This window comes from Molothrus aeneus, chromosome 2 (genome assembly GCF_037042795.1).
Source record: "Molothrus aeneus isolate 106 chromosome 2, BPBGC_Maene_1.0, whole genome shotgun sequence".
NCBI classification, from domain to species: domain Eukaryota; kingdom Metazoa; phylum Chordata; class Aves; order Passeriformes; family Icteridae; genus Molothrus; species Molothrus aeneus.
This window is the reverse complement of record NC_089647.1, coordinates 111,650,250-111,674,188: the sequence shown is the minus strand read 5'-3', so window position 1 is coordinate 111,674,188 and position 23,939 is coordinate 111,650,250. Positions and strand designations below refer to the sequence as shown.

The 23,939-nt window shown below is 44.0% G+C and overlaps 1 protein-coding gene across 5 annotated transcripts in view; it reads right to left on the bottom strand.

Annotated features, from left to right (window-relative positions):
• Positions 1-23,939, bottom strand: part of HSF2BP (heat shock transcription factor 2 binding protein) — a 93,872-nt gene that overhangs the window by 49,724 nt on the left and 20,209 nt on the right. For 3 of the 5 annotated variants that reach the window (XM_066571672.1, XM_066571673.1, XM_066571674.1), the window contains exons 7-8: positions 23,489-23,592; positions 12,012-12,728 (exon numbers count right to left, since the gene is read on the bottom strand). In XM_066571672.1, the coding sequence (XP_066427769.1) occupies positions 12,520-12,728; positions 23,489-23,592 (313 nt within the window). In that variant the 3' untranslated portion in view covers positions 12,012-12,519. Of the gene's footprint in view, positions 1-7,416; positions 7,705-12,011; positions 12,729-23,488; positions 23,593-23,939 lie in introns of those variants that run through there. The other 2 variants (XM_066571675.1, XM_066571676.1) reach the window with 2 other exon arrangements.

Sequence of the window (23,939 nt, the reverse complement as noted above, 5' to 3'; positions counted from 1 at the left end):
ATTTACATCAGGTTACATCAGTGGATCTGTCTTTTATACTGATGTGGAGAAAGGATAACACTTCCCACTCACCACAATTCTTTTTATTGGGAATAGCAGTAAGAAAGTACTATACATCCTTCAAGCAGAAAAAAACCTGCTATAAAATCTCAGCAGCAGACCCTAAAGGTCTTTATTTATTCCGTGAGCCCTGGTCTGTAGTCCAAAAATTTAAGAATAATGAACAAGTCAAACAACAGATGCATGGGGAACAATGAGGAATAGGGAAGAGAGCAGTGAAGACAAGCAGCCATGTTATATATACTCCTCTCTCTTTCAACAGATCCACATTTTCAAGCCACAGGATGCAATTTTCATGCTGTCTCTAGACATAAGGATAACTGCTCTTCAGGAGCTACTTTGTGTGTTAAACAAATATGACATTTACAGATTGTTTTCTCTCAGTACTTATTTGCTATGTCCTGAGCTAATGACCTTAAAAATCGCTCTCTCTGATGGTGTTAGTGTGAGACGATTTCCAAAAAGCATGAAATTGCAATAAACGCTCAAGTTTGCACAGGTGCACTGGAGATTAAGAGATCAGCCACAGAGCCATTAAGATCTATGGCAAAATGCCCATTGGGACCAAGATCAAACCTTTAGAGTGTTTTTAAAAATGTCATCATTAGGAGAGAGATGCCTTCTCAGGAGCTTCACATAATGCTGGATTTTAACCATACCCTTCTGCAGTGCTCCTCTGAGATGGCAGCTGCTGGAATTTCCAATTCATCTCCAAATAGATGAAGCAAATATTAATTCTGCTGGAGCAAGGATCAGTGGCACATCCTCACTGAGATACACAACAGAAGCCTACAAATTCTTCCTCACCTGCAGGGAGAGGCACCTTAGAGGTGCAAGAAGCCCATTTGCATTCATTGCACAGGGACATATTTTTACCTACTGTGAAAAACTCTTAGGAGCCAGGTTTTGGGAAAAAATTGCCCATCAAAAAGTGGATTTCTCACCAATAATTGTTTTCTCTGCAGACATACAAGTTTCATTCTTACCCCACTACCTTTCCACCTAGAAAGACTCTGGCTCAGGGAAATTCCACTGAAATTCCAGCTGGTGTGGTCAAGGGCAACAGAGATGCCCTGAGCTGCTGCTCTGCACAGAGACGGTGTGGAAAGAATTCAGTTTTCATAACCTCCCACTGCTTTCCCTGAGACTTTCCTGGAAGGACAGGCAAGTTTTAACTGCCTGGGAGTGAACTCCAGAGCATCCCAGCCCCAGGAGCCAAGAGATACACTCCAGGGTGCACAGGCAAATGCAGAACCCTTGGTGCAGCAGGAACACTGGCAGAGATTTGCTTTGCAGTGCTCACACTCAGGGTTGGCTCTGCCTAAGTGATAGGTGAGGAGCAGAGTGTTTGTCATGGCTTGGGAATGCCTTTCATCTGGTGCTTCTCATCTGGAAAATGACATCATCAGTGCTGAGGTTACATTTTGCTTCAGTTCTCTGCTGGCCAAGTCCCATTCATGTCCTTTTGTGCTGTTGGCTTTGATCTGTATCATAAGTCTTACACCGCAAATGAGAAAAAAGAGAAAGAGTAAAACTGAATCCAGCTCTTTTCCCCAAACGTTCCACATTGGTTTTCTCAAGACAAAACCTGGGTTGTTCACAGAAACCCATAGCCTGTGTCATGCTGTTGAGCACATACTTTCAGTTTGTTCTTCAAATATTTTTGTAAGATAGAGAAGTCAGGCAGGAGGTGGGAAATGACCAGATCTGAGGGCACACATGCTCAGCAAGCTGAGTCACCCCCAAACCCAGCCACTGCCTGCACAAAGCTCCCCTGCTGCTCAGCTGCAGGCTAGTTCTGGCTTTGGACAGGAATTCTGTTAAACAGGACATAATAGGTGCTACTTCTGTAGCATTTCAAGGTTGATGTTGTCCTGGCCCCCTGTGGCACAGCTCCTGAAGCCCTGCAGTTGGTATCTGGCAGGGCATGATGCTGAAGGAGCTTTCTGCAAGCCCATCACACAACTCCAAATCAGACCAGCATCAGGTGCTGCTGACCAGAGCCAACACAGCACTTCTCAGCCTTTTCCAATACAAAGGCTCATCCATGTCTTGTAGTGCTTATGGCCATGGGAGGAAAAAGAGCAGAACAGAGGAAGATGCTTGTCCTTAAGGAAAAGAGTAAAAAGGACAAGAAATGCAGAAAAATTCCCATCATCAGACAACAATCAGGAAGACCTTCCCTGCCCCTGTTGTTGTATCCTTGGCCTTGGTTACTATTCTGAATTCAAGGACAGTGAGATTTTTAAGGTAAAAAAAAAACAAAGCATCCCCTGCAGGGCAGAGAAAGGAAAGGAACCTCAGAGACCCCTTGGGAGAGGGTCCAGATAAAGAGAAGCTCACAGCACTCACCTGTCTGCCTGCCTTCCCCTCTGCAGGCTGTGGCCATGGGGCAGACAGAAGGCACCCTGGCACAGCTGGGCAGCCCCTGGTGCCCCAATCCTATTGCCCAAGACAGGCCAGGTAACTTTAGGCAGCACTCTGGGCACTATTGCTGCTGTTCTCCCTTCTTCTTCCCCTGCTGCAATCTGTGCTCGCTGCTGATGCAGAGAAGCTGAAATGCCAGCCTGGTTGGTGAAGAGAGGCTTTGCAGCCCCTCAGGGGTGGCACCACTGCAGCTTCCCTGCTGCCAGCTGATCAGACACACAGGCCAAAGGCACCAGCAGCTCAGCAGGGAGGGGAGGTTGCTCCTTGTGAAAGGAAGGAAGGATGGAGTGCTTTGAGACCTGTCTGGGGGATGAGGTGTAGGAGCAGCACTGCCACAGGCTGTGCCTGCCTGGAGGCCTGGGAGGTGCTGATCCACAGGCAGAACAATGCTGCAGACCCAAGCAGCTTCTCCAGGCTCCCATAGCATCAGAAACAAAACACATGGGACATTTTCCAGTTCCTAAGACACACTACAAATCTTAGGTTGCCTACTCCTTGACTATAGGTTTTATTTTCCAGGGAAGTTGAGTTCTTCAAGAATGAACAGATTCAGTATTCCAAAAGCATCCAGCCAGGATCCCCCAGGGGAGGGCAGGGAGCCAGCTCTGCTGTGCTGCAGCAGGAAGGAGAGCACAGCCCACGGAGGTTGTAAGAGCTGAAATGAGGGATGCAGGACTCCAGGCACTCTCCAAAATGCAGTTTATTCCATCCAAGAGGTTGCAGCAGCCCAGGGTGGTGGGTGACAGAGCTGTGCCTACAGCTGTCAGCTCCAGCTGCAGGCAGGCCTGGAGACCCTTTGGTTTAGGTTCCAATGCATTATAGACTGTTCTTTGCTGAGCATCTTAATGCAGTACAACCAATCTATACCTGAACTTTTATCTATAGCCTGTCATAACTACTGTAATTACCATAGTCATGTTACTGTTCTCCAATCACTAAAAGTCAGTACATTGCAGTTTAAGCTAGAAGTTGTTTTTCAGTTTTCTTGCAGTGGAAAATTCTGAGACCTTTTTTCTATTTGCAACACTGGCAGGCTTGTTTGCCTGTGCTGTCTTTCTGCTTGGTAAAAACATCTTCTTGTTTGAGGTGGGTTTATCCTTTGCTCTAAGCCATAAAAACCCCTTCTAATTAACACACCCTTTGCCTCCTTGGTTATCCAGTGAGACTGGCCCAGCAATTCTTTTCTTCGATATCAAAACCTGCTTTCATTTCTATTCCTTCATCAGATTCTACATCTAAAAATCTTTCTGCTAAGCACACATATCTGTGAGACTTTCTTGGCAAACTTTCATCCTTCCCAACAGGAGGTCTCCTCAAAGCCTGGCCCACGGGCACTGCAGCCACCCACAGAGGTTTCTGCTCCAGGCAGAGCTCCCCAGGGAACAGGCCTGCCTCTCTGCCCTGGCCCAAAGGACAAGCTTTCCCTGGCTAGCTGCTTATCCCTCCCCCACCCTCGTTTCCTTTCTCACTTCCTCTGTAAACAGAATCTCCTTCTTCCTACGTCACTGTGCTTGAGGGCTGAGTCCTTGGAAGCAAGCTTCTTTTTTCTTTTCCTCTTAGTTCCAGAATGCCCTTTGTCCTTTTGTCTTCCCTCATGATCTCCAGGAGGGATTGTTTCGTTCTCATTTAGGATTTTAGCATTTAATTTAGGATCTTTGGATCCTTATTTAGGATCTTAGCAGTCTCCTTTTTGAGAAGCAGAGGAGCACAGGCCTGGAGAAATTCTCCCTCCCATAATGTATGGTGGTGAGAGCAGGAACACTGGGCAGTAGAGGAGCTGCTCCTTTTGGCTTCTTCTTCCACATTTGGCTTTCATAGCATGAACTGAAGAGTGTTTCACTCACACAAATGGAGACTGCTGTGAGCAAACTGGGCTGCAGATAGGCAGGAGCTGAAAGCCCAGGGCCTGTTTGTCCACGGGGTTCTTGGTAACCTGGCAGGAACAACACCTCCTGGGCTGGAAAGGACTTGTAGGACTTAAGATGGGTTGTTTTAGCAGCTTGCAGGGGTCTCACTGATTGCCACAGGAGGACTATCAGGACAGCAGAGGCCATGTCACAGCTACACAACTGGCTGGGAGCAGGACTGGGTATGCTCAACACCTACCTCAGGCTCCCTCTTCTCCTTCCCTCAGCCACTCATTACTTGGACTGCAGCATCATGCTCCTTGTGCCTGCCAGAACTTTACTTACTTACTCCAAAGGCTTTTGAGGTAAGTAAGTAAATGAAAAATTAAAAAAGAACCAAAGCAGAAAACTGATTTTGAGGACTGAACCCTCCAGCACACTCCCTCTGAAATCAGGAATGCTCAAACAGAAGCTCAGCCCCTCAGCAAATCTGCTCCACTTGGTTTACCTGCGTACACAGGAGGTCTGTGACTGCACAGGGAGCTGAACCCATGTCCCCCATGTCCAAGATAAGCCCAGCAGTTTATCTCAGGCCCCAGGGCTGCATCTCCTGCCCCAGCAGGAGCCATGGAGACAACATCTCCTGGCCACCAGTGGAGCACAAGCTGTACAATCCTCTTGTGCCCACAGAAACTGGGATGCAGGTCTAAGAATCTGAAATTTAATAGCAGCAGGGCACTTCAGAGGAAATGCTTAGTTTGTGTAGTAATGCTTCCCCTTTTTTTTTTTTTGTGTCATTATAGCAGTGCCTTAGTAGCACTTTCCTGTCCTTCCCTCTGTTCTCCTCTTGTGACAGCTTTATCACTCAGAAGGTTGCCAGTGGGTCAACCCCTGACGCAGACAGCCTGTAGTAGAAGCTCCCTATCACTACAGAACACTCCATTATAATTAAAAATTAATGGCAAATGCACTCTGTCCCTCTCTCCATCCTGAGAAATGTGTATCATTCCGGGGACAAAAGCTTGTGGGATGCCAACGCTTTCCGTCAGAGGCTCCGTGGCAGCTCCCTCCTCGGTGTCGCTGTGCTCTCATGCTTGTAATCTGCCCTTGAAACCTCCCCTCTCCCTCAGCCACTGACAGCAGCACTATTGTTTTTAGCAGCTCAGCTTTTCAGCTGACTTCAGGATCCCCAGAGGCCATCCCTTTTTTTTTCTGACTGTGCTCCAGATTGCCATCAGTGCTCATGAAATGACTCCAGCACCGTTTGGTCCCTTGCCATTTACAGCCAAGAGGGCACCTCCTTTCCCTTGGCGTCCCTACCCAGGATGTGTCTGCTGCTGGCTGAGCTGCCAGGGCACTGGAGGCTCTGGCTGTGCCTGACAAGCAATCCTGGCAGGTTTCCGGGGCAGTGTTACATTCTGTCAGCATTGTTAGAGCTGAGCAGGGCTGCACAGGATCATTGCTCGAGAGGCTTCCTGGAGGGGCTTCCTTGCTGCAATGTGGGTGACTCACTGCACTCAGCCGCTCTTGTCTCCAAGAGATCAGCTCCTGCTGCACCAGGGCAGTGGTGATGTCTGTGAAAATCCCTAGGAAAAAGCAGCTGCTGCAATGTGAAGAGGAGAGAGGATGTTTGGGAAGAGCAGTTGCTCTTGGCCGCTCCTTGCTGCTGAGCAATTTCCGAGTGCATGCACAGCTCTGGGTCCCTCTGCGTCAGCCATGGGATGATGCATCCACTGCATTTTCCAAAATGCAGCTGCACCCAGCCAGGCTGGGGAGTGCAGAATACCAGAATACAGTGATGAGGGCATGTGTGCTTCTGTGTGTGCCTGCTGGGGAGCCTGCAAACACTGTGGAGGGTCTGCACATGCAAAGCAGAAGTAACCACCTGCCGACCCTCGTTGTGGGTCCATGATGTGTTACAGATCCCACAGAAGTCCCGTTTTCCCTGTGACCCACACACCTCCAGGGCCAGCAAGGGCTGCCAGGGGACACATGGGGAGGCCAGCAGGACAGCCTGTGCTTGGGTTGGCAGTGGCTGGCTGCCCTCCAGGTTGGCCACCCTGTCCTTTGCCCAGGTTTGTTCCTTGGAAAAGGCATCCCACAAAATGCCAGCACTATTTCCTGGCACAAGCAGGGTGCTTTTGGTCCCCTCTCCAAAGTCAGGCAGCTCAGGATGCTCTCTCAGGACTGTGTATCCCAGTGCCCCCAGCCTGAGCACAAACATGCTGCTCCAGTGCTGGGGGAAGAGCCTGGAGCACCGCTGAAACCCTGGGCATGTCTGCCCCAGCCTCTCTGCCCTGCCTCCAGCAGCCTCAGAGACTTCACTCCCCCATAGAGATGACTCCCAGCCCACTCTCAGGCAGCAGGGCCCAGTCTGACAAGGGAGAAGCTGGAGAGGGACACTTTGTCAGAAACTGTAGTGATAGGACAAGAGGGAATGGGTACAAATTGAAAGAGAGGAAATTAAGGTTAGATATTAGGAAGAAATTCTTTACTGAGAGGGGAAGAAATTCTTTACTTTACTGGGGGAGCCCCATCCCTGGCAGTGTTCAAGGTCAGGTTGAATGAGACCTTGAGCAACCTGGTCTAGTGGGAGGTGTCCCAGCCCAAGGCAGGGGGTTGGAATGAGATGATCTTTAAGGTCCCTTCCAACCCAAGCCATTTGTGATTCTGTGAAATTGATTCTGGACACCAGACATCCTGCTCAGGAGGAAGATGTGCAGATCCAAACACTGGGCTATTTTTCCCTACATTTTCCATTTTCTCTTTTGCAGCAAAGTGACTACTGCACTTTATTTGACCTTGGTGATGATACAGAAGCAAGAAGGGATTTATCTCTGCAGAGAGCTTCAAGCAGCTCACCTGCTCTCCTAACACCCAAGCCAATCCCCTGCCTCAAAGCAAGACTCAAAGTTCAAACTTTTCATACAACTTCAAAGCAAGGCTCAGGTGGCACGAAAGCCACGTAGGCAGCTCAGTCAGAGCTGACCTTCTCCATCCAGCCCAGGTCACACAATCCCTTCCCATCCCCAGCCCATGCCAGCCTTGCCCTGGGTGGCTGCTGCCTGTCCCACGTGCAGCCCAACAGCACAGACAAACATGTGCACTTGGAAGGACCTGGCATTTGAAATGCTTTCACTGCAGTCACGCCCACAGTAAAAATTATAGTTCCCATAAATGACATCTGCAACTACAATTTGGTCAAAGTCTTTTCAAGGCTTCCGACTGAGCAAGTTATAGGTTGTAAAGGTCATCGTAAAGCAGCAGAGAAGTTTAAATCTCTCTGATCTCCAGAGCTCTCTAATGACTTTTTATCAGCTGTAACTTGGAACTCACATATTCAAGCAGCCACCAGCAGTTGCAAAAGTTCCTGCATAGAAAACAGAAAATTACAAATAACACAAACACAGCCAGATGCAGCTGCAAATGAAATGCTATGAAGAGAAATGAAGGGGCAGCCATGCTTTGCATAGCTCAACTTTTACTATGAGCACTGGGCAGGGAGAACAGAGCAAAGAAGAAGTTCCTTATTCCCCAGGAAAACTCCTTTCTCCTCACCTCCAGTGTCCTCACAGGACTGGAGGCGGTAGAGGAGATGAATCATACATATTTGCAAGACTTGTAGAATCTTATCAATTCTGAAAGCCAATTTGTGCTAATCAGCACATATTGCAAGTGCAAATGATATCTCAAAGGAGCAGCAAAATGACTGGTGCAACCAGCTGAAATTGAATCATCTGGAAGTTCACTTGTGGCCACGAGACCAAACTGTCACATATCCCATTCTTCCTCCAATTCTTCCTTAAAAGGGACTTATTTCCCTCTCTTAGAGCAACCACAACAGGATGATGCACCCTGAACTCCAGTTCACTGCCTTTCTCATGAGTGCTGGGAATGGGCCAGTGTCCTCATGGAACCAAACACCACCTCCCCTCAGGACAGCTGCTTGCTGTTCCCACCCAAGCTCTCAAAGGGCCCTCCAGAGATGCCAGGCCCCTCTTGCTGCCATGCCTGTCCCTCAGCACAGGGTACAGAGCCACCAGCTTGCTTTCTTCTACTGAGGTTTGCCAGATTATGGTCCAGCCTGAACACCAGCCTGAGACACCACACTAAGAACTGGTGGGACAGGCAGTACATTACACAGCTAAAATTCTGCAGCTGCAGGAATTAAGTTTGGGGGATCCTCATTTATTTTTCCTTTGCATCTAATTTACCACCAGCATCAACTATGAAGAGTATCCCCCTGTATCTCCCTGGAGCATCAGCAAACAGGCATCATTCCAGGGATCTGTACAGTGTATACAGACTGAAAGGAGCCAAGTTCACTTTTAATTGTGCAGCTGATACTGTGAACTTTCTTCTACAAGTGTTTAGAACAGATTTTTCATCTTTTGAGACGCTTAGCCAGAGTCTAATTTTACCTTCAGTTATATGGGTTTAAGTCTGGAGTAACTGATAACCTCAAAGCAGCACCAAAGTCACGTTTTCTCCTCCACTGAAACTCTGAGATTGTGCAACAGAGGAAATGGCAAAGCTGGAGTAACTCTGGACTTTGACCACAGCTACTGAAACACGTGCTTTGACGGTGTGAACCCCCTTTACTCCAGTCAGCTAGCAATCCAGTTAATCAAGTAATGCAGTTAATCAATTAAGTACTTCAGGTAATCAATTACTACACAGAGGAATCCAAACTTTTCAAAAGGGCTTGCTTTCAAAAAGCAACACTCCAAAGCCAGTGTTTTTTACAGTCCAGGCTGAACTCTTGATTTTAAACCAATAAAACTTCCTAATGGTCCTGAGTTTCAGAATTGAGCAAATCTGAAGCAAAATAAAAGCTGAGATTTACAATGCATCTGTTGACCAGTCTTTAATTGCAGCAGCCCCTTGTGTCACACCGGGTCCTGTGTGCCACCCATTGTTCAACTTCGTACATAAAGCTTTGGCACACTCGGAGTTTTTAGAGTCTCTGTTATTCAGAGACTTTCTTTTATTCATAACCTGTCAAAAAAGATGTCTTTCAGGAGAAAGAGAGACTCAAAGGAGATCCAGTCACTTAGTAGCCTAATTTCTAGCACTAACCACATGAAGATAAATTAGGCCTTCAGACACTCTTCTCTTCTAACAGGGATCTCTGGAGCTTATCAACACACAAGATTATAAAATGCTGTCTGCAAACAGTAGGGCAATCTGAAAACTTGTTCTTATCTGTTATTGCAAAATAGACACCACAGGGTAGGATTCACCTCACCTAATTTTAGCCATCTAAAAAGTTGGCATCTCACCTCAACAAGTCACTGCAGCTTCCTCCATGGCTAATGGCATGAGATTCCCTCCTATTTTAGGATGGAAAAAAGAACAGCAAAGAAGGCATTGATGCTGCTGGTGGGGGAGAACAGATCAATAGTTTATGACAGATGCCAAGGTCTGGGAGAATCCCACCATCACATGTCCAAGAGGATGCATGGGGTGTAACAGACTCCTGTGAGGAAAGCTGCAGGCCTCACTCCACAGAGATTAGGTTCAACTGATTGTACACAGCCCTAGACCTGTGGGGGAGCAGGAGGGGCTGGTCCCTGGCTCCATCAAATGGGGGATCAGGGAAGGAAGGAACCTGAAAAACAGCAGAATGATCTAACAGCTCATCATGCAATCTGCAACTACTAATGTCCAATTCATTTCATTTCATTTCATTTCATTTCATTTCATTTCACTAAAACATTTAAATATGAGACACTTTGAACATTTCAAATACTCTGGAATGTTTAAGGGTCAGGCTTATCCCTGGCTTTTATCCACTCACCTTGTTTCAGCATCATTTGACTCTTACACTTTTTTTTCCAACCAAAAAAGTATTATGAATTTGCTTCCCTGTGATAAGTTTCCCTTAAATGCTGTCTTTTTCTTTTCCATAAATTCAATTAATTGTGAACACCTAGAAAAAGTAGGCTTAGGAAAAACACAAAGACTCTCCTAGAAAACTGCTTGTTTTCTAGGAGAAAAACACAGGTTGTTTTCTAGGAGAAAAACACAGGTTCTTCTCTGATGTTTCTGATACTTTTCCCCTCTTGTATTTTAAAATAGACACTGTATTTCACAGATGAGGCGACTTTTTCTTATTTTTCAGTCTTGCATAATGAAACACTTTGTACAGAAAAAAAACTTTCTTGAGATTGGTGGGTCATTGATGATTTGGCTCTGAATAAACAGTCCTGGCAAGCTACACCTGAAAATAAAGTCATCTGGGAGACACTGAAAGATCATCATTAGATCTGAGCAGCTTGCTGGGGAAAACTGTATCTCAAATCACCACTTTGAGCATGGCTGACCATGCCAGTGGACACACAATTAAGATGAACAATCCTGACTGCCTTGTTTCCTGATTTCACATGGAAATGAGGTGCAGATGCACTCACTGCCAGTCCCTCTCATAAGGCTGAATTTGGCCCATCACCAGTTTGCTGACCTGATCATGAGCACCTGTGTCACCCCCAGCTTGTGCACACCACACTGACCCTTGCAAGGTCTTGGTTTCAGGTTGGGAAGGGCAGGGAAATTTTCAAGAAATATCTCAAATCCACAGGACTGAGGCTCCATCAGCTTTTCTGGTTGCAGAACTACTTTTTTCTTTTTCTGTTATTTACTGGCTTCCAAGGTTTGATGAAAGACCTTTGTGAGCAGATAATTCAATGCAAAGTGGATGATGCCCTTCAGTGTTTCTTAAAATCAAACACTTTCATGAGCTGATATTCCAGGAAACTACCAATTATCATTTTGATCCCTTTAGGATTAAACTCTAGGAGGATTAACTAGGATAGCAAGATAAGAAAACAAATCCAAAGAAAGCACACTTTACAGAAGATTTAAAGCCTTCCACAAATCTGCACTTGGTAAGTTCAATGTAGTGCTGAATCAGACATGGCAGAACTCTGTGCAACCCACCCGTGTATGTGAGATCTTAATCTTCATTTTACAGCCCCAAACCAGACTGTTACCATCTGCAGCATCTGAGCCAAGTAATTTCAAGCTGATTTATTACATTTCTAACTCTGAACATCCATCATTCTGCAAACAGCCTAAAGGGAGATACCCTATACCTTAACTCACACTTTTTACAGTGGTCTCCCTCTAAAGCTGTCTGCCAATCATAATATTTAAATTCTATGAAGTTTACTTCATGTTTTCTGTAATTTGAAGTTCACACTGTATTTTGTTAACACACTGGGTTCCCAGATGAGGTGCAATGACTTTGGTATGCAAAAAGGTGCTACCACAGCACTGCACATCTCATTTGCTGTTCCCTTAAATAGCCTCACTTAACTGGCTCTGTTTCTGACATCATAGAAATTAGTGCTATTATTTTCTAAAAACATTATAAATTCTACCAATATGCAGCGCCAAGTGTTTGTATTTACCCCTGAGACAAGCAAGCTGTACTCAGAAGCTCCAACAAACCCCAGGGTTGTGAGGGGATGTGATGCTGCTCACGACAGAGCAGCAGCTCATTTCAGCCTCTTCAGCACGCAACTGGGTACCACAGACAACAGCAATTTATTTCCCTTCTCAGGGCTTTTCTAGAAACAATAGCCCAGTTTCTAGCATGCCTAGCAGCAACAGATCAGCTTGACTTGCAGTTAAGAGTGAAGCTGAATACAAATTTTGAAAGCAGAATCCATTACATGCTACAGAATTTCAGTTTTCTTTTATTACAATAGAGAGCGGTGAGAAGTAACAATAAAACTGGAACTTGGGGTGCATTCTGACACAGAAGAGTTATGAAAGGCAACAGAGTTTTTCTCACAGTGCAGTAATTCTTGAGGATGCACCAAAAGGATTATTTACCTCTGCAGTGAACTGTTATCAAGGAATGAGAATATTTTATCCCATCTAGACAGTAAATATACAATATAACCACAGACCGCTTTGGAAACCCATTATCAATAAAATTCTGCTCAAAGAAATTAAGCCAGTCCCATCTCTACCAGACCACCCAAGGTTTTATTTGGGTATCTAAAACCCATCAGGCTTTCCCAAGTTGGATTTTAGTCGGGTTCATTCAAATTCCCAAAAAGGATTTTGTCAGAGGAACTCAGGCAGAGGTTTGGTTTTTTTTTTCAGTCAAGCCCATCTCCAACAACTCTTGCAGCATAAAAATCTAGGAAAGACGCTTTGGTGTCGTGGAGCTCTTCTACGCTTCGTACTCAAATATTTTCAGGTCCTCGAGGAGCTCTTTGGCGAGCGCCTGCAGCTCGGCGTGGCGGCTCTGCGCCAGGGCCACGATGCGCTGGAAGGGCAGCGTCTCGCGCACCTCGGCGCCCGCCCGCGCCAGCACCTCCGGCTCCAGCAGCACCGACTGCAGCAGCCGCAGGGCGTGCAGGCAAACCTCGCTGTCCGGGTCTGAGAGCAGGGGAGAAAAGCAGCCAGGGCTTGTTAGTGCTGGGAGCCAGGACATTCCTCTCTCAGCATCTCTGCTGCTCAGTGTGACTCTGAGATACCTACGAGCTTCTTTATTTCAGCCCGGCCTTCGGTCGGGATTCTTTCGTTCTCATTCTCAAGGTTGTTTATTATTTTTTATCTGTAACATTTTTTATCTATAACATCTATAGATCACTTTTATCTATAACATTTTTTATCTATTATATAAAATATAATATCTATATTTTTATCTATATTCGTTTTTGGCCTGCCGCAGGTTGGATTGAGGCACACTGCCTGCCTCACAGGTGGTGTTATCTTTTTATACTAAAAACTACATGTACATTATTTACCATAACTTTCCAATACCTATCATTTATGTTAGACAGTGAGCTTCTACTCAAAACTAATCTAAAAGTGCCAACATCACAGCAGAAGATGGAGGCCAAGAAGAAGAAGAAGAAGAAGGAGAAAGACTAGACACATCTAAATTCTTCCATCTTGCCTCCTGAACTTCTATTCTAAAAACTATTATTTGCCATAACTTATTTGCCGTAACTTATATAAGTTATTTACCATAACTTCCCAATACCTATCACCTATTATTAAACTATTATAAGCTATTATTTAAATAATAAATATAAATTAATTAAAATAATATTTAATAATTTAATAATATTTATAATTTAATTTAAATTATAAAGATAAACTATTATTTAAACTAATATAAACTATTATTTACCATAAGTCATTTACCATACCTTATATAAGTTATTTACCATAACTTCCCAATACCTATCACCTATGTTAGACAGTGAGCTTCCATTCTAATCTAAAAGTGCCAACATCACAGCAGAAGATGGAGGCCAAGAAGAAGGAGAAAGACTGGACACATCTAGATTCTTCCATCTTGCCTGCTGAACTTCTATTCCAAAAACTCGAAAAATCTATTTTTCACCCTGTGACTAACTAACTATTATTCTACTTAAACTCTCTTGGCTTGTAATTCTTCATATAAAAGTTGGTAATTGTTTGTTCCAAGGGCTAAATCAAAGGCACAGGGGTCTTGGGCTCTGTGCCAAGGTCTCTGAGCCCCCTGGGCAGGGGCTGGAGCCCTCCAGGGCAGCCAGAGGAATTTCCTGGGTTCTGAGATTCTTCTGGCTGCCCTGGAGGACTCAAGGCCCTGGCAGGAGGCTGAGAGACCTTGGCATGGAGTCAAAGATACCTGTGCCTTTGATTTTAGGCCATGGAAACAATTACCAACTTTGTGTGAAGATTTACAAGCCACAAGAGTTTGAGTAGAATGATAGTGAATTTGTCACAGGGTGAAAAAGTAGAAATTTGGGGTTTTAGAATGGGGATTCAAGAGACAAGATGGAGGAATCTGGGCATGTCCTGTCCTTCTTCTCCTTCTTCTTGTCCTCCATCTTCTGCTGGGATGGTGACACTTCGGGATTAGTTTAGAGTAAAGACAAACTATCTAACATAAGTGATAAGTATTATAAAATTATTCTAAATAAAGTACACATAATTTGTAGTATAAAAAATTAACACCACCCCAAGAACAGCTGCTGTACCACAACCTGACCTGCTGGACAAACCTCAGCAGGTCAAAAAAAAAGTAATAAATAAAAAAAAATTAAACAACCCTAAAAAGCAAAACTGGCAAATCTCAACTTCTTCTTCAGTTGTGGGGCTAAGAAAAAAAAGACTTTCTAATACCTCAAAAGTCATCTCAACCACAAAAACCCAAGAGTTAGAAGTGGGTCTGGAAGGAATAATTGAAGTGTTGTAATTCCCAGGTGCTGTGCTGCTAGCTGGCTGGCTCTAGGAGGTACCTGCAAACCACATTTTTGTCCTCCCTCAGCAGCTTCTGCCCAGCAGTGTTTGTGAGGGAGAGATAATCAGGAAGCTTTTCCTTGTTTTTCAGATGTTGAAACTGCTGTAAAGCAGGGAATTTATCAACCTGAATTTATCCAGTCAGTACCCAGGATGTACTGTTGGATGCAATCCAATTTAAGAGCAGAACAAACTGCATCCCATGATTATTCAGACTTAAAAAAACAAACAGACTAACAATCTGCAGTAAATCATCAGGCTTTTCTTTAATTTCTTTTTATATGAGCCTTTGGATTTCCTCAAAGCTCAATAAAATATTAATCTTAATAAAACTTTCTAGCAACCACACATCAACCTTCCAAGTGTTTAATTCAGTCTGCACAAAATTGAAATGGGTATTGAAGCACTGCTGCTCAGGAATGTGCCAGGGAAATGCAGCAAAGACCTTTGACTGACTTAAGCCAGGAAGACATGTAATAACTCCACTGCTAAGAACACAGGATGCATTTTTAATTACTGAAACATTAGGAGCATTACATTTTAATCATTTGCAATGGCCCATTTGCATTTAATGGTTTACAGCTTTATCAAAAGCATGTGGTAGAAAGACTTCCTTATTCTGCATATTCCAAATGAAAACATCTAATATATTTTTACAGCTGAAGCAGTTATTTGTCCCACGTGCCATGCATTTTTAATGTGTTTTTCATTAGCATACCTAGTCTTCAGCAAGCATTTGATAAAGGATTGTGCAGAAAGGTTGACAAAATTAATTCAGATCACTTTGAGCACAAAATCACCAGAGAGACCAAAATCTCACTGAAGGAGCATAAAACCAGTGCAGTGATGAACCAGAGTGCACTGAGTTTGGAGGTTGTATTTGGTAGGGCTGAGACAAGTTCTTTCCTGGCTTATTTCACATGTAACACTGGTGACCTGAAAAAGGACTGAGAATTATTCATTAAAGCATAAGGATTGAAAGCACCCAGTGGGGCAGAGAACAGGATGTGATGGAGACTGAAGAAGACTCTGGATTTCAGCATGAAACTCACTGCTCAGATGGGGATTTTTAAGTAATTCCCAACAGCACAAGGCTGAAGAATAATATTAAAGATTGTGACATCTGATCTACACCCAAAAGCCAGGCACTCTCTCTCTCTTCCCCCATTTTCCATCATAAATGGAAATTATCAAGTGTTAACCTCTTAAGAAAGGAGTTCTACTTTCTCCTGAAAACCAGCAGAGTGGGGTATAATCTGAGGACATGGGTATTGTCCAACCCCAAAAAATAATGTGCATTTTCTCCTTTTCTGTGCAATGAGAACCCTAGCTGTTGGGCATGCTGGACAATTTTAAACATGTCAGATCAATAAAGGCCCTGTGATTAGTGCTGCAGACCCATGGCACAGCCACTCTTATTGCTGACACCCAGGCTGAAGGCTCTAGGGAGTCTCTTTCCATCATCACCTCCAGCAGTGCCTGCAGGTGCACCTTTCTGAGTGATGAGCACTCGTAACTCTTGGGGAAATGCTGCAGCTCAGCCTCACAGGCAGCAAGACTTCATGTCCAATTTCCTGGCCAGCAACACTTCAGTGAATCCTTTTGAAAAAACCTAGCTACAAGTTTTGGTTTTCAGACTTATTCTGACCTAATCAAAATATGACTAAAAGCCTTGAATTTGTCTTCTCTTGCCTTCCATTTTTGCCTCCATGACTTCCACCCTGTGTATTTTTTAATGCCTATTTCTTTGCCTGATACAATGCTCAAACTCTGCACAGATCACCTCCCCCTCTTTCTGTTCTTAGTATTATTCTTCATTTATTCATTGGAAATAGCAGCCACAAACTACAGCCCAAATAGGTAAGAAGAAAGAAGCTTTGGGGAGTGAAATCTATGTATTTCATTTACAATCTTCCTCTGTGTGACATTATTCCTCCTTGAAATAAAGCCACTAATACTTTTAATGGCTTGCAGTACTGCTGGGAAGCTTCATATATGTAAGATGAAAAGAGCTTTGTTATTAATACTGTTACAGGAATCAATATTAATATTATCTGCAAGTGTTTAAAGGCTGTAGAAATTAAAGAATCGATCAGGGGAGATGCCTTAGCAGGGGAGCCAAGAAAATGAGGATCTGTAGATCAGGAAATGATTTCCAGCTTGACAAACAAGAATGTTTTCCAGTAAGAGCAGAGAGGTTCTAGGAAGAATCCCCAGCAGCAGCCAGGGGAGCTCAATAGCTTGAGTCACTCAAATGAAGAACAGATTAGGCACGCGGGCATCCAGCAAAGGAAGGAAATGATCCTGCACCAGAAGATGACTTAATACACATTTAACCTCAGATTGCCATTGTTTTGAATGTATTCTGAGATGTTCTGAGTTAAATAAATACATATGCCTTAAAATACACTCCCTGAGGATTACATGTGGTTTTGAGACTACTACTTATTGAGGATAATCATGCTTCCTAAGAGGATTTTAAAAAAATACCAGAGAAATCATTCTCTTGTTTCCAATATCATTAAGGACGTTTTCTAAAAGCCCTGTCTACAAAGCACTCAGAGAAATGTAAGGAATCTTCATTATTCAGCATTATATTTATGTCAACAGCTTCCAGATTTAGTCATTTCTACACTAGCTGCGTAACATTTTGTTTGTACAAGATCAAAAAAAACCCTTTAGCTGTAATCAAATCAGTGCATCACATCCTCCCAACCACCAGAACACACATCTCCAACGACAATTTCAAAACTACCACCATTATTTCTGGAGAAGAGGGGGAGAAATCAAGCTGCTTGCCTCAGCCAGGATCACAAACCATAAGGTGCTGATGTAATTTTACCAAGGTGTTGAAACTGCTGGAGCTGGCTGACGTCCTGCAAGCTGCCAGCTCAGTTTGATGTCACTGGCTTTCAGTCACCGACAAAAGGCAGCTGATAACGTGGATGGATTTTAGTCACATCTGTCATTAGCACCAGCCTCTCAGATGAACTGTCCCCTACAGCAGTGTTTAAGTAATTGCATTACATCAATGCTGAACAGCTTATCCACAATTGGCTCAGAGTTGTGTGAACTCAATTTACACGTGGCCACACCATCCCCTGGCCACCTGAATGCAAGATTTACTGCCAGCACCCTGTTTACAGCTGTGCCTGTGTACAAGAGCACAGAAGTTCTCAAGGCCGAGTGCAAGGTCCTGCACATGGGTCAGGGCAATTCCAAGCACAAGCACAGGCTGGGGGATTGAGAGCAGCCCTGAGGAGAAGCACTCAGGGTGTTGCTGGATGAGAGGCTGAATATGAGCTGGCCATGTGCACTGACAGCCCAGAAAGCCCAAAGTGTCCTGGGCTGCATCCAAAGCACCGTGGGCAGCAGGGGAGGGGGGGATTCTGCCCCTCTGCCCTGCTCAGGTGAGACCCCACCTGCAGAGCTGCCTCCAGCCCCAGAGCTCACAATATAAGAGGATCTGTTGGATCTGTTGGAGTGCGATATGGGGGGATATAAGGATGATCAGAGGGCTGGGGCACCTCTGCTATGGAGACAGGCCAAGAAATTTGGGACTGCTCAGCCTGGAGAAGGCTTTGGAGACACCTTAGAGCCTCTTCCAGTGCCTAAAGGAGCTACAAGAGAGCTGGAGAGGGACTTTGTACAAAGGAATGTAGTGACAGGACAAGGGCCAATGACTTTAAACTGCAAGAGGGAAGGGTTAGATTAAATATTATGAAGAAATTCCTCACTATGTGTGTGATAAGACACTGGCACAGGTTGGCCAGAGAAGCTATGGATATCTCATCCCTGCTGGAAGTGTTCAAATTCAGGTTGGATGGACTTCTGAGCAACTTGGTCGAGTGGAAAGATGTCCCTCCCCATAGTAAGGGGGTTGGAAGGAGATGCTCTTTAAGATTCCTTCCAATTTAAATCATTCTATGACTTCATAATTTCAAAAGCTTCCCAGCACTGCTGTAGATATGTTTCAATTCAATTCCTGTCTGATTTCAGCAGGAAGGAGCAATCTGCCTCTCAGCCTTTCCTTGTAATGAGCCTGTCAGACTCTCTGTGATCACAGCACATCCAACAGAGACAGCCACAGCCATGGCTTCCCTTGAGTAAAATCTCTTTGCATTTCAGTGCTGGCAGGGCTGAGGCAGCATCTGCAACAGCAGTTTTCCAGACATTTCTATACTATTGATGGGTCTGAGGAGACAAGAAATGTTGTGATGCTCTGAGGGAAAGGAGCAGGGAGAACACCGAAGTAGAAAAAAAAGGCCAAGCTTTGCTGCTGCAATTCTTACAGACACAAATACACTTTCTCTCTGCAAAATGTTTGCCCCAGCTCCTGTGTTACAGCTGGGTTTCTGTCAGTCTCCTCCCTGGCTGTGTGGCTTGCTCCCACATGGAGTTCAGCTAAGGAGAATTGCCCACTCTCCTACAGAGACATGTTTGTCATGCTTTTATCAGGGAAATCCTTAAGAGAGACTCCTAGGATCCAAACTGAAGCAGCAATTCAGTCCCAAATTGCCTGGCCTCTACTCAGGGGATGGGAGTGAACAGGAGTTTGCACAGAGCCCTGTAGCTGGTGAGTAAGACTGCTCCTCACAGAACATCAATTTGCACGAGCTGTTAGGCAGGGCAAGGACCCTGTCAAGAAGCTCCTGCTCAGATGGCAAGGACGGTCCAGAGCTCCATGTGGGCGAGCAGCTGAGTATGGAAAAGGGCAAGCACTCCATGAGACTTGCCCTGGCCACTCTTCCAGCATCCTAGATAACTGAGGCTCAGGGATGAGCTGACATCCCTGCATTTACCCAAATGGATGTGCTCTTAAAGGGCAATCCTCTCCTTAAGATTAATTTCATCATCTGAAGAACAACATGAAGATGAATCAGGGGTAGTTTAGGTTGGGTATCAGCCAGAGGGTAGATGGGCACTAGAATAAGCTCCACAGGGAAGTTGTCACAGCCCCAAGCCTGCCAGAGTTCAAGGAGCATTTGGACAACATCCTCAGGCACATGGTGGGATTCTTGAGATGTTTTGTGGGGTCAGGAGTTGGACTCAATGATCCTGATGGGTCCTTTCCAACTCAGCATATTCTATGGTTCTATGACAAGAGGATGAAATTGTTGAGCACTTGAAAGACTGGGTTTGATTTATGAACCAAAATTTGTTTTAATACAGACATCAGTTTATAAATATGATGGTTCTGTTTGTCCAGATGTATTTAAATAACAGGCTGCCATGCAAATAACCTGAAATTTCAAAAGCTCTCACAGCCATAACAAATTCAGACAGAAAACCTTCAGAGTTAGTAATGAAAAGCAAATATTGAGGGTGCAGGCAGCAGAGTGAGAATGTGCTTCATACAAGCATTTCTAATAGAGACCATCATTTGCAAAGAATTTGGATAAACAAGGTTGGATTTCCACATGGAACTGTGGTGGAGGAAACTGAAGGGCAAGATCTAAAATTAGTCCTATTTCTCTTTTTGTGTTTTGTTTAATGAAGTACCTGGAGCAATTTCCCAGCTATAGACAAGAAATGTCACTGACAAAGTGTCTCTGAATTCCATGCTTTCTCAAGTATCCAAAGAGACAAATTTTTTAAACTGCTTGCATTCAAAGAAAAGTGGGAAAAAAACAAAATAAAGAACAAAACCCAACCAACCAGAAAGCAGAGAAGAGCCTAGACTCCTTTTCTCCAGCACTCATTTGCTGGCAGATGTTCTGCATGATCAAAACTGAAAAATTTTAAATTTAGTCTTTATTATTAATACCTCAGCTGACTGTTATTTCTTATTCTTCAAGAGATCCTTGGCAGAGTAATGTTCCAATACACTTCTTTGGGAGTTAGAGAATGGAGGTCTTATTGCATCTTTAGATGGAAAACACCAGAAAAAAAATACTGACAAATCTCAGGTGAATTTCTACCCAATATGATACAGGCTTCTTTTTCTGTGGCTGAGGACAGGGCTTCTTTAAATCTGACAGTTATGTGAAACTCTCAGCCAGGACACCAACACAAGGACAGCAGCTGATGGAGGAAACTAAAGCTGCCTGTTTTGTCCAAGATGGGAACAGCTGCTCTGCAACAAATGGTGCTCCACAAGAGGAGAACTCTACTGATCCCACAAGCTGCTCCATGGACAGAAATCTGAGTCATCATTCATGTGCTTTATGCTGGTGCCAGGCTGGGAAGGTGTAGGCAGGCACAGCTGATACCTACACAGAGGATTCAGTGATCAGTGTTCGTTATTAAAGGGTGTCCATCTTTTAGAAAGTTTTAAAAAGGCAAAGGAAAAAAAGGAAGAAAAAGACAGCCCACTTCATGAAGTGATACAGCTACAGAGACCTGCATTATTTTCAAAAAATGTGTCAAACATTTGGTTTTCTCCTATGATCAGTATTAATTCTTGTTAGTGAACATGAAGTCACACCAGCTCATCCAGGTTTCCCAAAGACAGCAGGACAGTTTGCTGTTAACATTCTTACTCCACTAGGAACCTTTATTAGATTTTTTCCCTTCTTTCTCTTCCAAGTGGTGTATTCAACATCGAGGCACATTTCTGTCTCTTCAAAAATGCTGTGAGACAACTTGAATCAAATCCCTCTTTGCCTCAGATACAACAAAGGGAAATAAAGAGAATAGAGTCAATTCTTTTCCTCTCTTCATTTAATGGGAAAGACATTCTTCTTCAGGGGACAAGGAAAGGCAGAGCTAAGAGCTAAGAGCTCAGAGAAGGAGTTTGAGGGAATTATCAGCTGCATACAAGGCAGTGGGAGAAGGATGGGCCTGATGTACAGGCTGAGGTCATGGACATTTGGAGATTGACAATGGAAAAGCAAACAGGATGATTCTCTGAAAATAAAAAAAAAATAAAATCAGAGGATGATTTCTGGGGCCTCTCTTAGTGGGAATGGTGATAAAAGCATACAAATCTGGAAAGCTGTCATGTCATAAGCCTTAATCAAAACAGGCTTTGAAGAAGCTTCCTGCAGGCAGGCAGCACATCCAGGATACTCTGCCAGCACAGGGTAGTGCTCTACTCTCCTGCATGGAAAAACAGGACCTTATACTGTGGCAGCTCCAGGTATTTGTGAGCTGAATCTTGGCTAGCAGGACCTGAAGATGCTGGTCAAGGAAACAGGAGAGGAGCAAGAGTGGGAGGAAGCTGCTGAATTTTCCAAGTAGAGACATTTAGAAATAGATTAAATGTTGGAAAACTATGGAGATCCCACACAAAATGATGGGAACAAGATCAGGTCTTGGATCTGACCCCTCATCTGATACCCAAACCTGGCAGCTCTCTCTTGACAGAAAGCAGACTTCCTCCAAAGTCAGGAATCTGAACCTGCAGAAGTGCTTCATCGGAGAATCTTCCTCCCTTGCTGTAACTGGAGAAGTTTATTATCAAAAAGTTAAAGAATTAGCCATGATCATCCTTCTTTATACAACCCAGCCATAAGCAATTAGCACTTCCAAATTGCAGAGTAGACTTTCTATTTATTATTTCCATTAGTAGCTGCAAATTAATTATAAATGTTTCCCATTTCATCCTCTTACTTGACCTAGGAGCCTTTTTCAGACAACAAACTGCATCAAATTATTACCTTTTTGTTTTATCACAACAATTGGAAGGGCATATTTGGGAACTCATAGCCAGACAGGATTCTTTGAGGGTGTATTGGGTTGGTATTTTTTGTTAGAACAGCTTATATATATATATTAGCCAACATAAATTAAAAGGAAAACCTGGACTAAGACATGTAAAATTTCAAAGCACAGCTGAACAAAGGACCATGTATTTGATGTTCTCTGAGGATCCCATTTTTACCAAAATATATTAAAAATCCCTATAGAAATGGTGTTTTCCCTTACAAGGATTACTTAATTTCCTGAGACCTTGGAAGAGAGAGCCTGTGGCATTTCACAGCAGGAAATTATTTGATGAAAAGCTTGAGCAGCTACATTTTCTGTAAAACAGTTAAGGGAACCATAAGCTACACAAATAGCTTTCAGTTTACCAACCCTAACCAAAGCTTTTTCAAAAACTCAGCAACAAAATGATGTCTGGAAAAAGCAGATGCAATCTCCCTCATTTCAGCTGCTCTAAGTATTTACCAGTCATACTCCAGCAAGGTTTAAGCAGCACAGAGGGATAATTAACCTCCCCAGTCCTGTCTGCACACCAAAATCTCCTCATAAATCTCGAGAAAGCACAGGCAGGGCAGTGTCACAGCTCTGTCCCCCTGCTGTCCCTCACGAGCTGTGCACAGCTGCCAGCCCAGTCCCACGTCAATCCCTGCTGGCTCCTGCTCAGGGATTTGAAACCTCCCAAAGAGCAGAGCCTTGATGTCACTCATGCACCTGACAGTGACAACACGAGTCCTTGACGTCCTTGGAGTCCTGCACTGGCCAAAGGCACAGCTGGGAATAGCTCTCCAGCCCTGGAGCCCCAAATCCTATTAGAGCACAAAGCCTCTCTTCAGAAAGAGACACTTTTGCAATGGGTCAGTGAAGTTACAGACTTGGCTTCTTCCCCCCAGATGTGTACATTTTCCTCTGCTAATGGTAGTGAACTGATATGTGGTTTCCCCTTAAGGTTTATTTTAAAGTTAGTATCAAGAAACAAGTGGCTTTTTTAAAAACTACTTCACCAAATTTCTCCATTCCCTCTTCTTAAATCTCTCACCCTTAAACTTCACATTAATGGAGTATTACAAACAGTGTCAAAATTTTTGTGGGAAATACACATCTTCTCCCTCCAGCAATCTGCCCTTTATGTTTACTTTTATTCTGTCAAAAGCTAATCAGGTTACAGATATAAATTTCTGGTTTGTTGTTTGCAACATCTATTGCAATTCTACAAAGTTCTGAAAGTCACAGTTTACAAGGTTCTCAGAGCAACTTACCATTCAACAGCCACCAAAGCAGGGGAATAAAACCTGGACTTTCACTGATGTACTTCAAGCCTTTCAAGTTGATACTCACATTGTAAAGTGACATTAGCATTAGCCTAGAAATGAAAGAAAGGAGATCTGAGGGCCTTTGATTTCTTTGCATGCTTCAGCACCTTTTGCCATTATGTCAAGTATGTACCAATGCAGAAGCCTGAGCTAATAGTTTATATTTTGGTAACCGAGATAAATCTCAAATTATATATAAACAATCTTGTGCAAACCTTTGTTTCTACTGTTAAACCACATATTCCAAACATGTGGAAAAGAGTAAGAAGGTCTCAGGGAGGGGCTGGAATGTTCTCTGTTCAGGAGCCAGCTTGGCTACTGCTCTCTCTCATGCCTGAGATAAACCCGTGTGTCACTGCCACTATGTCCAAACAAAAGGGAAATGATAATTCCAAAT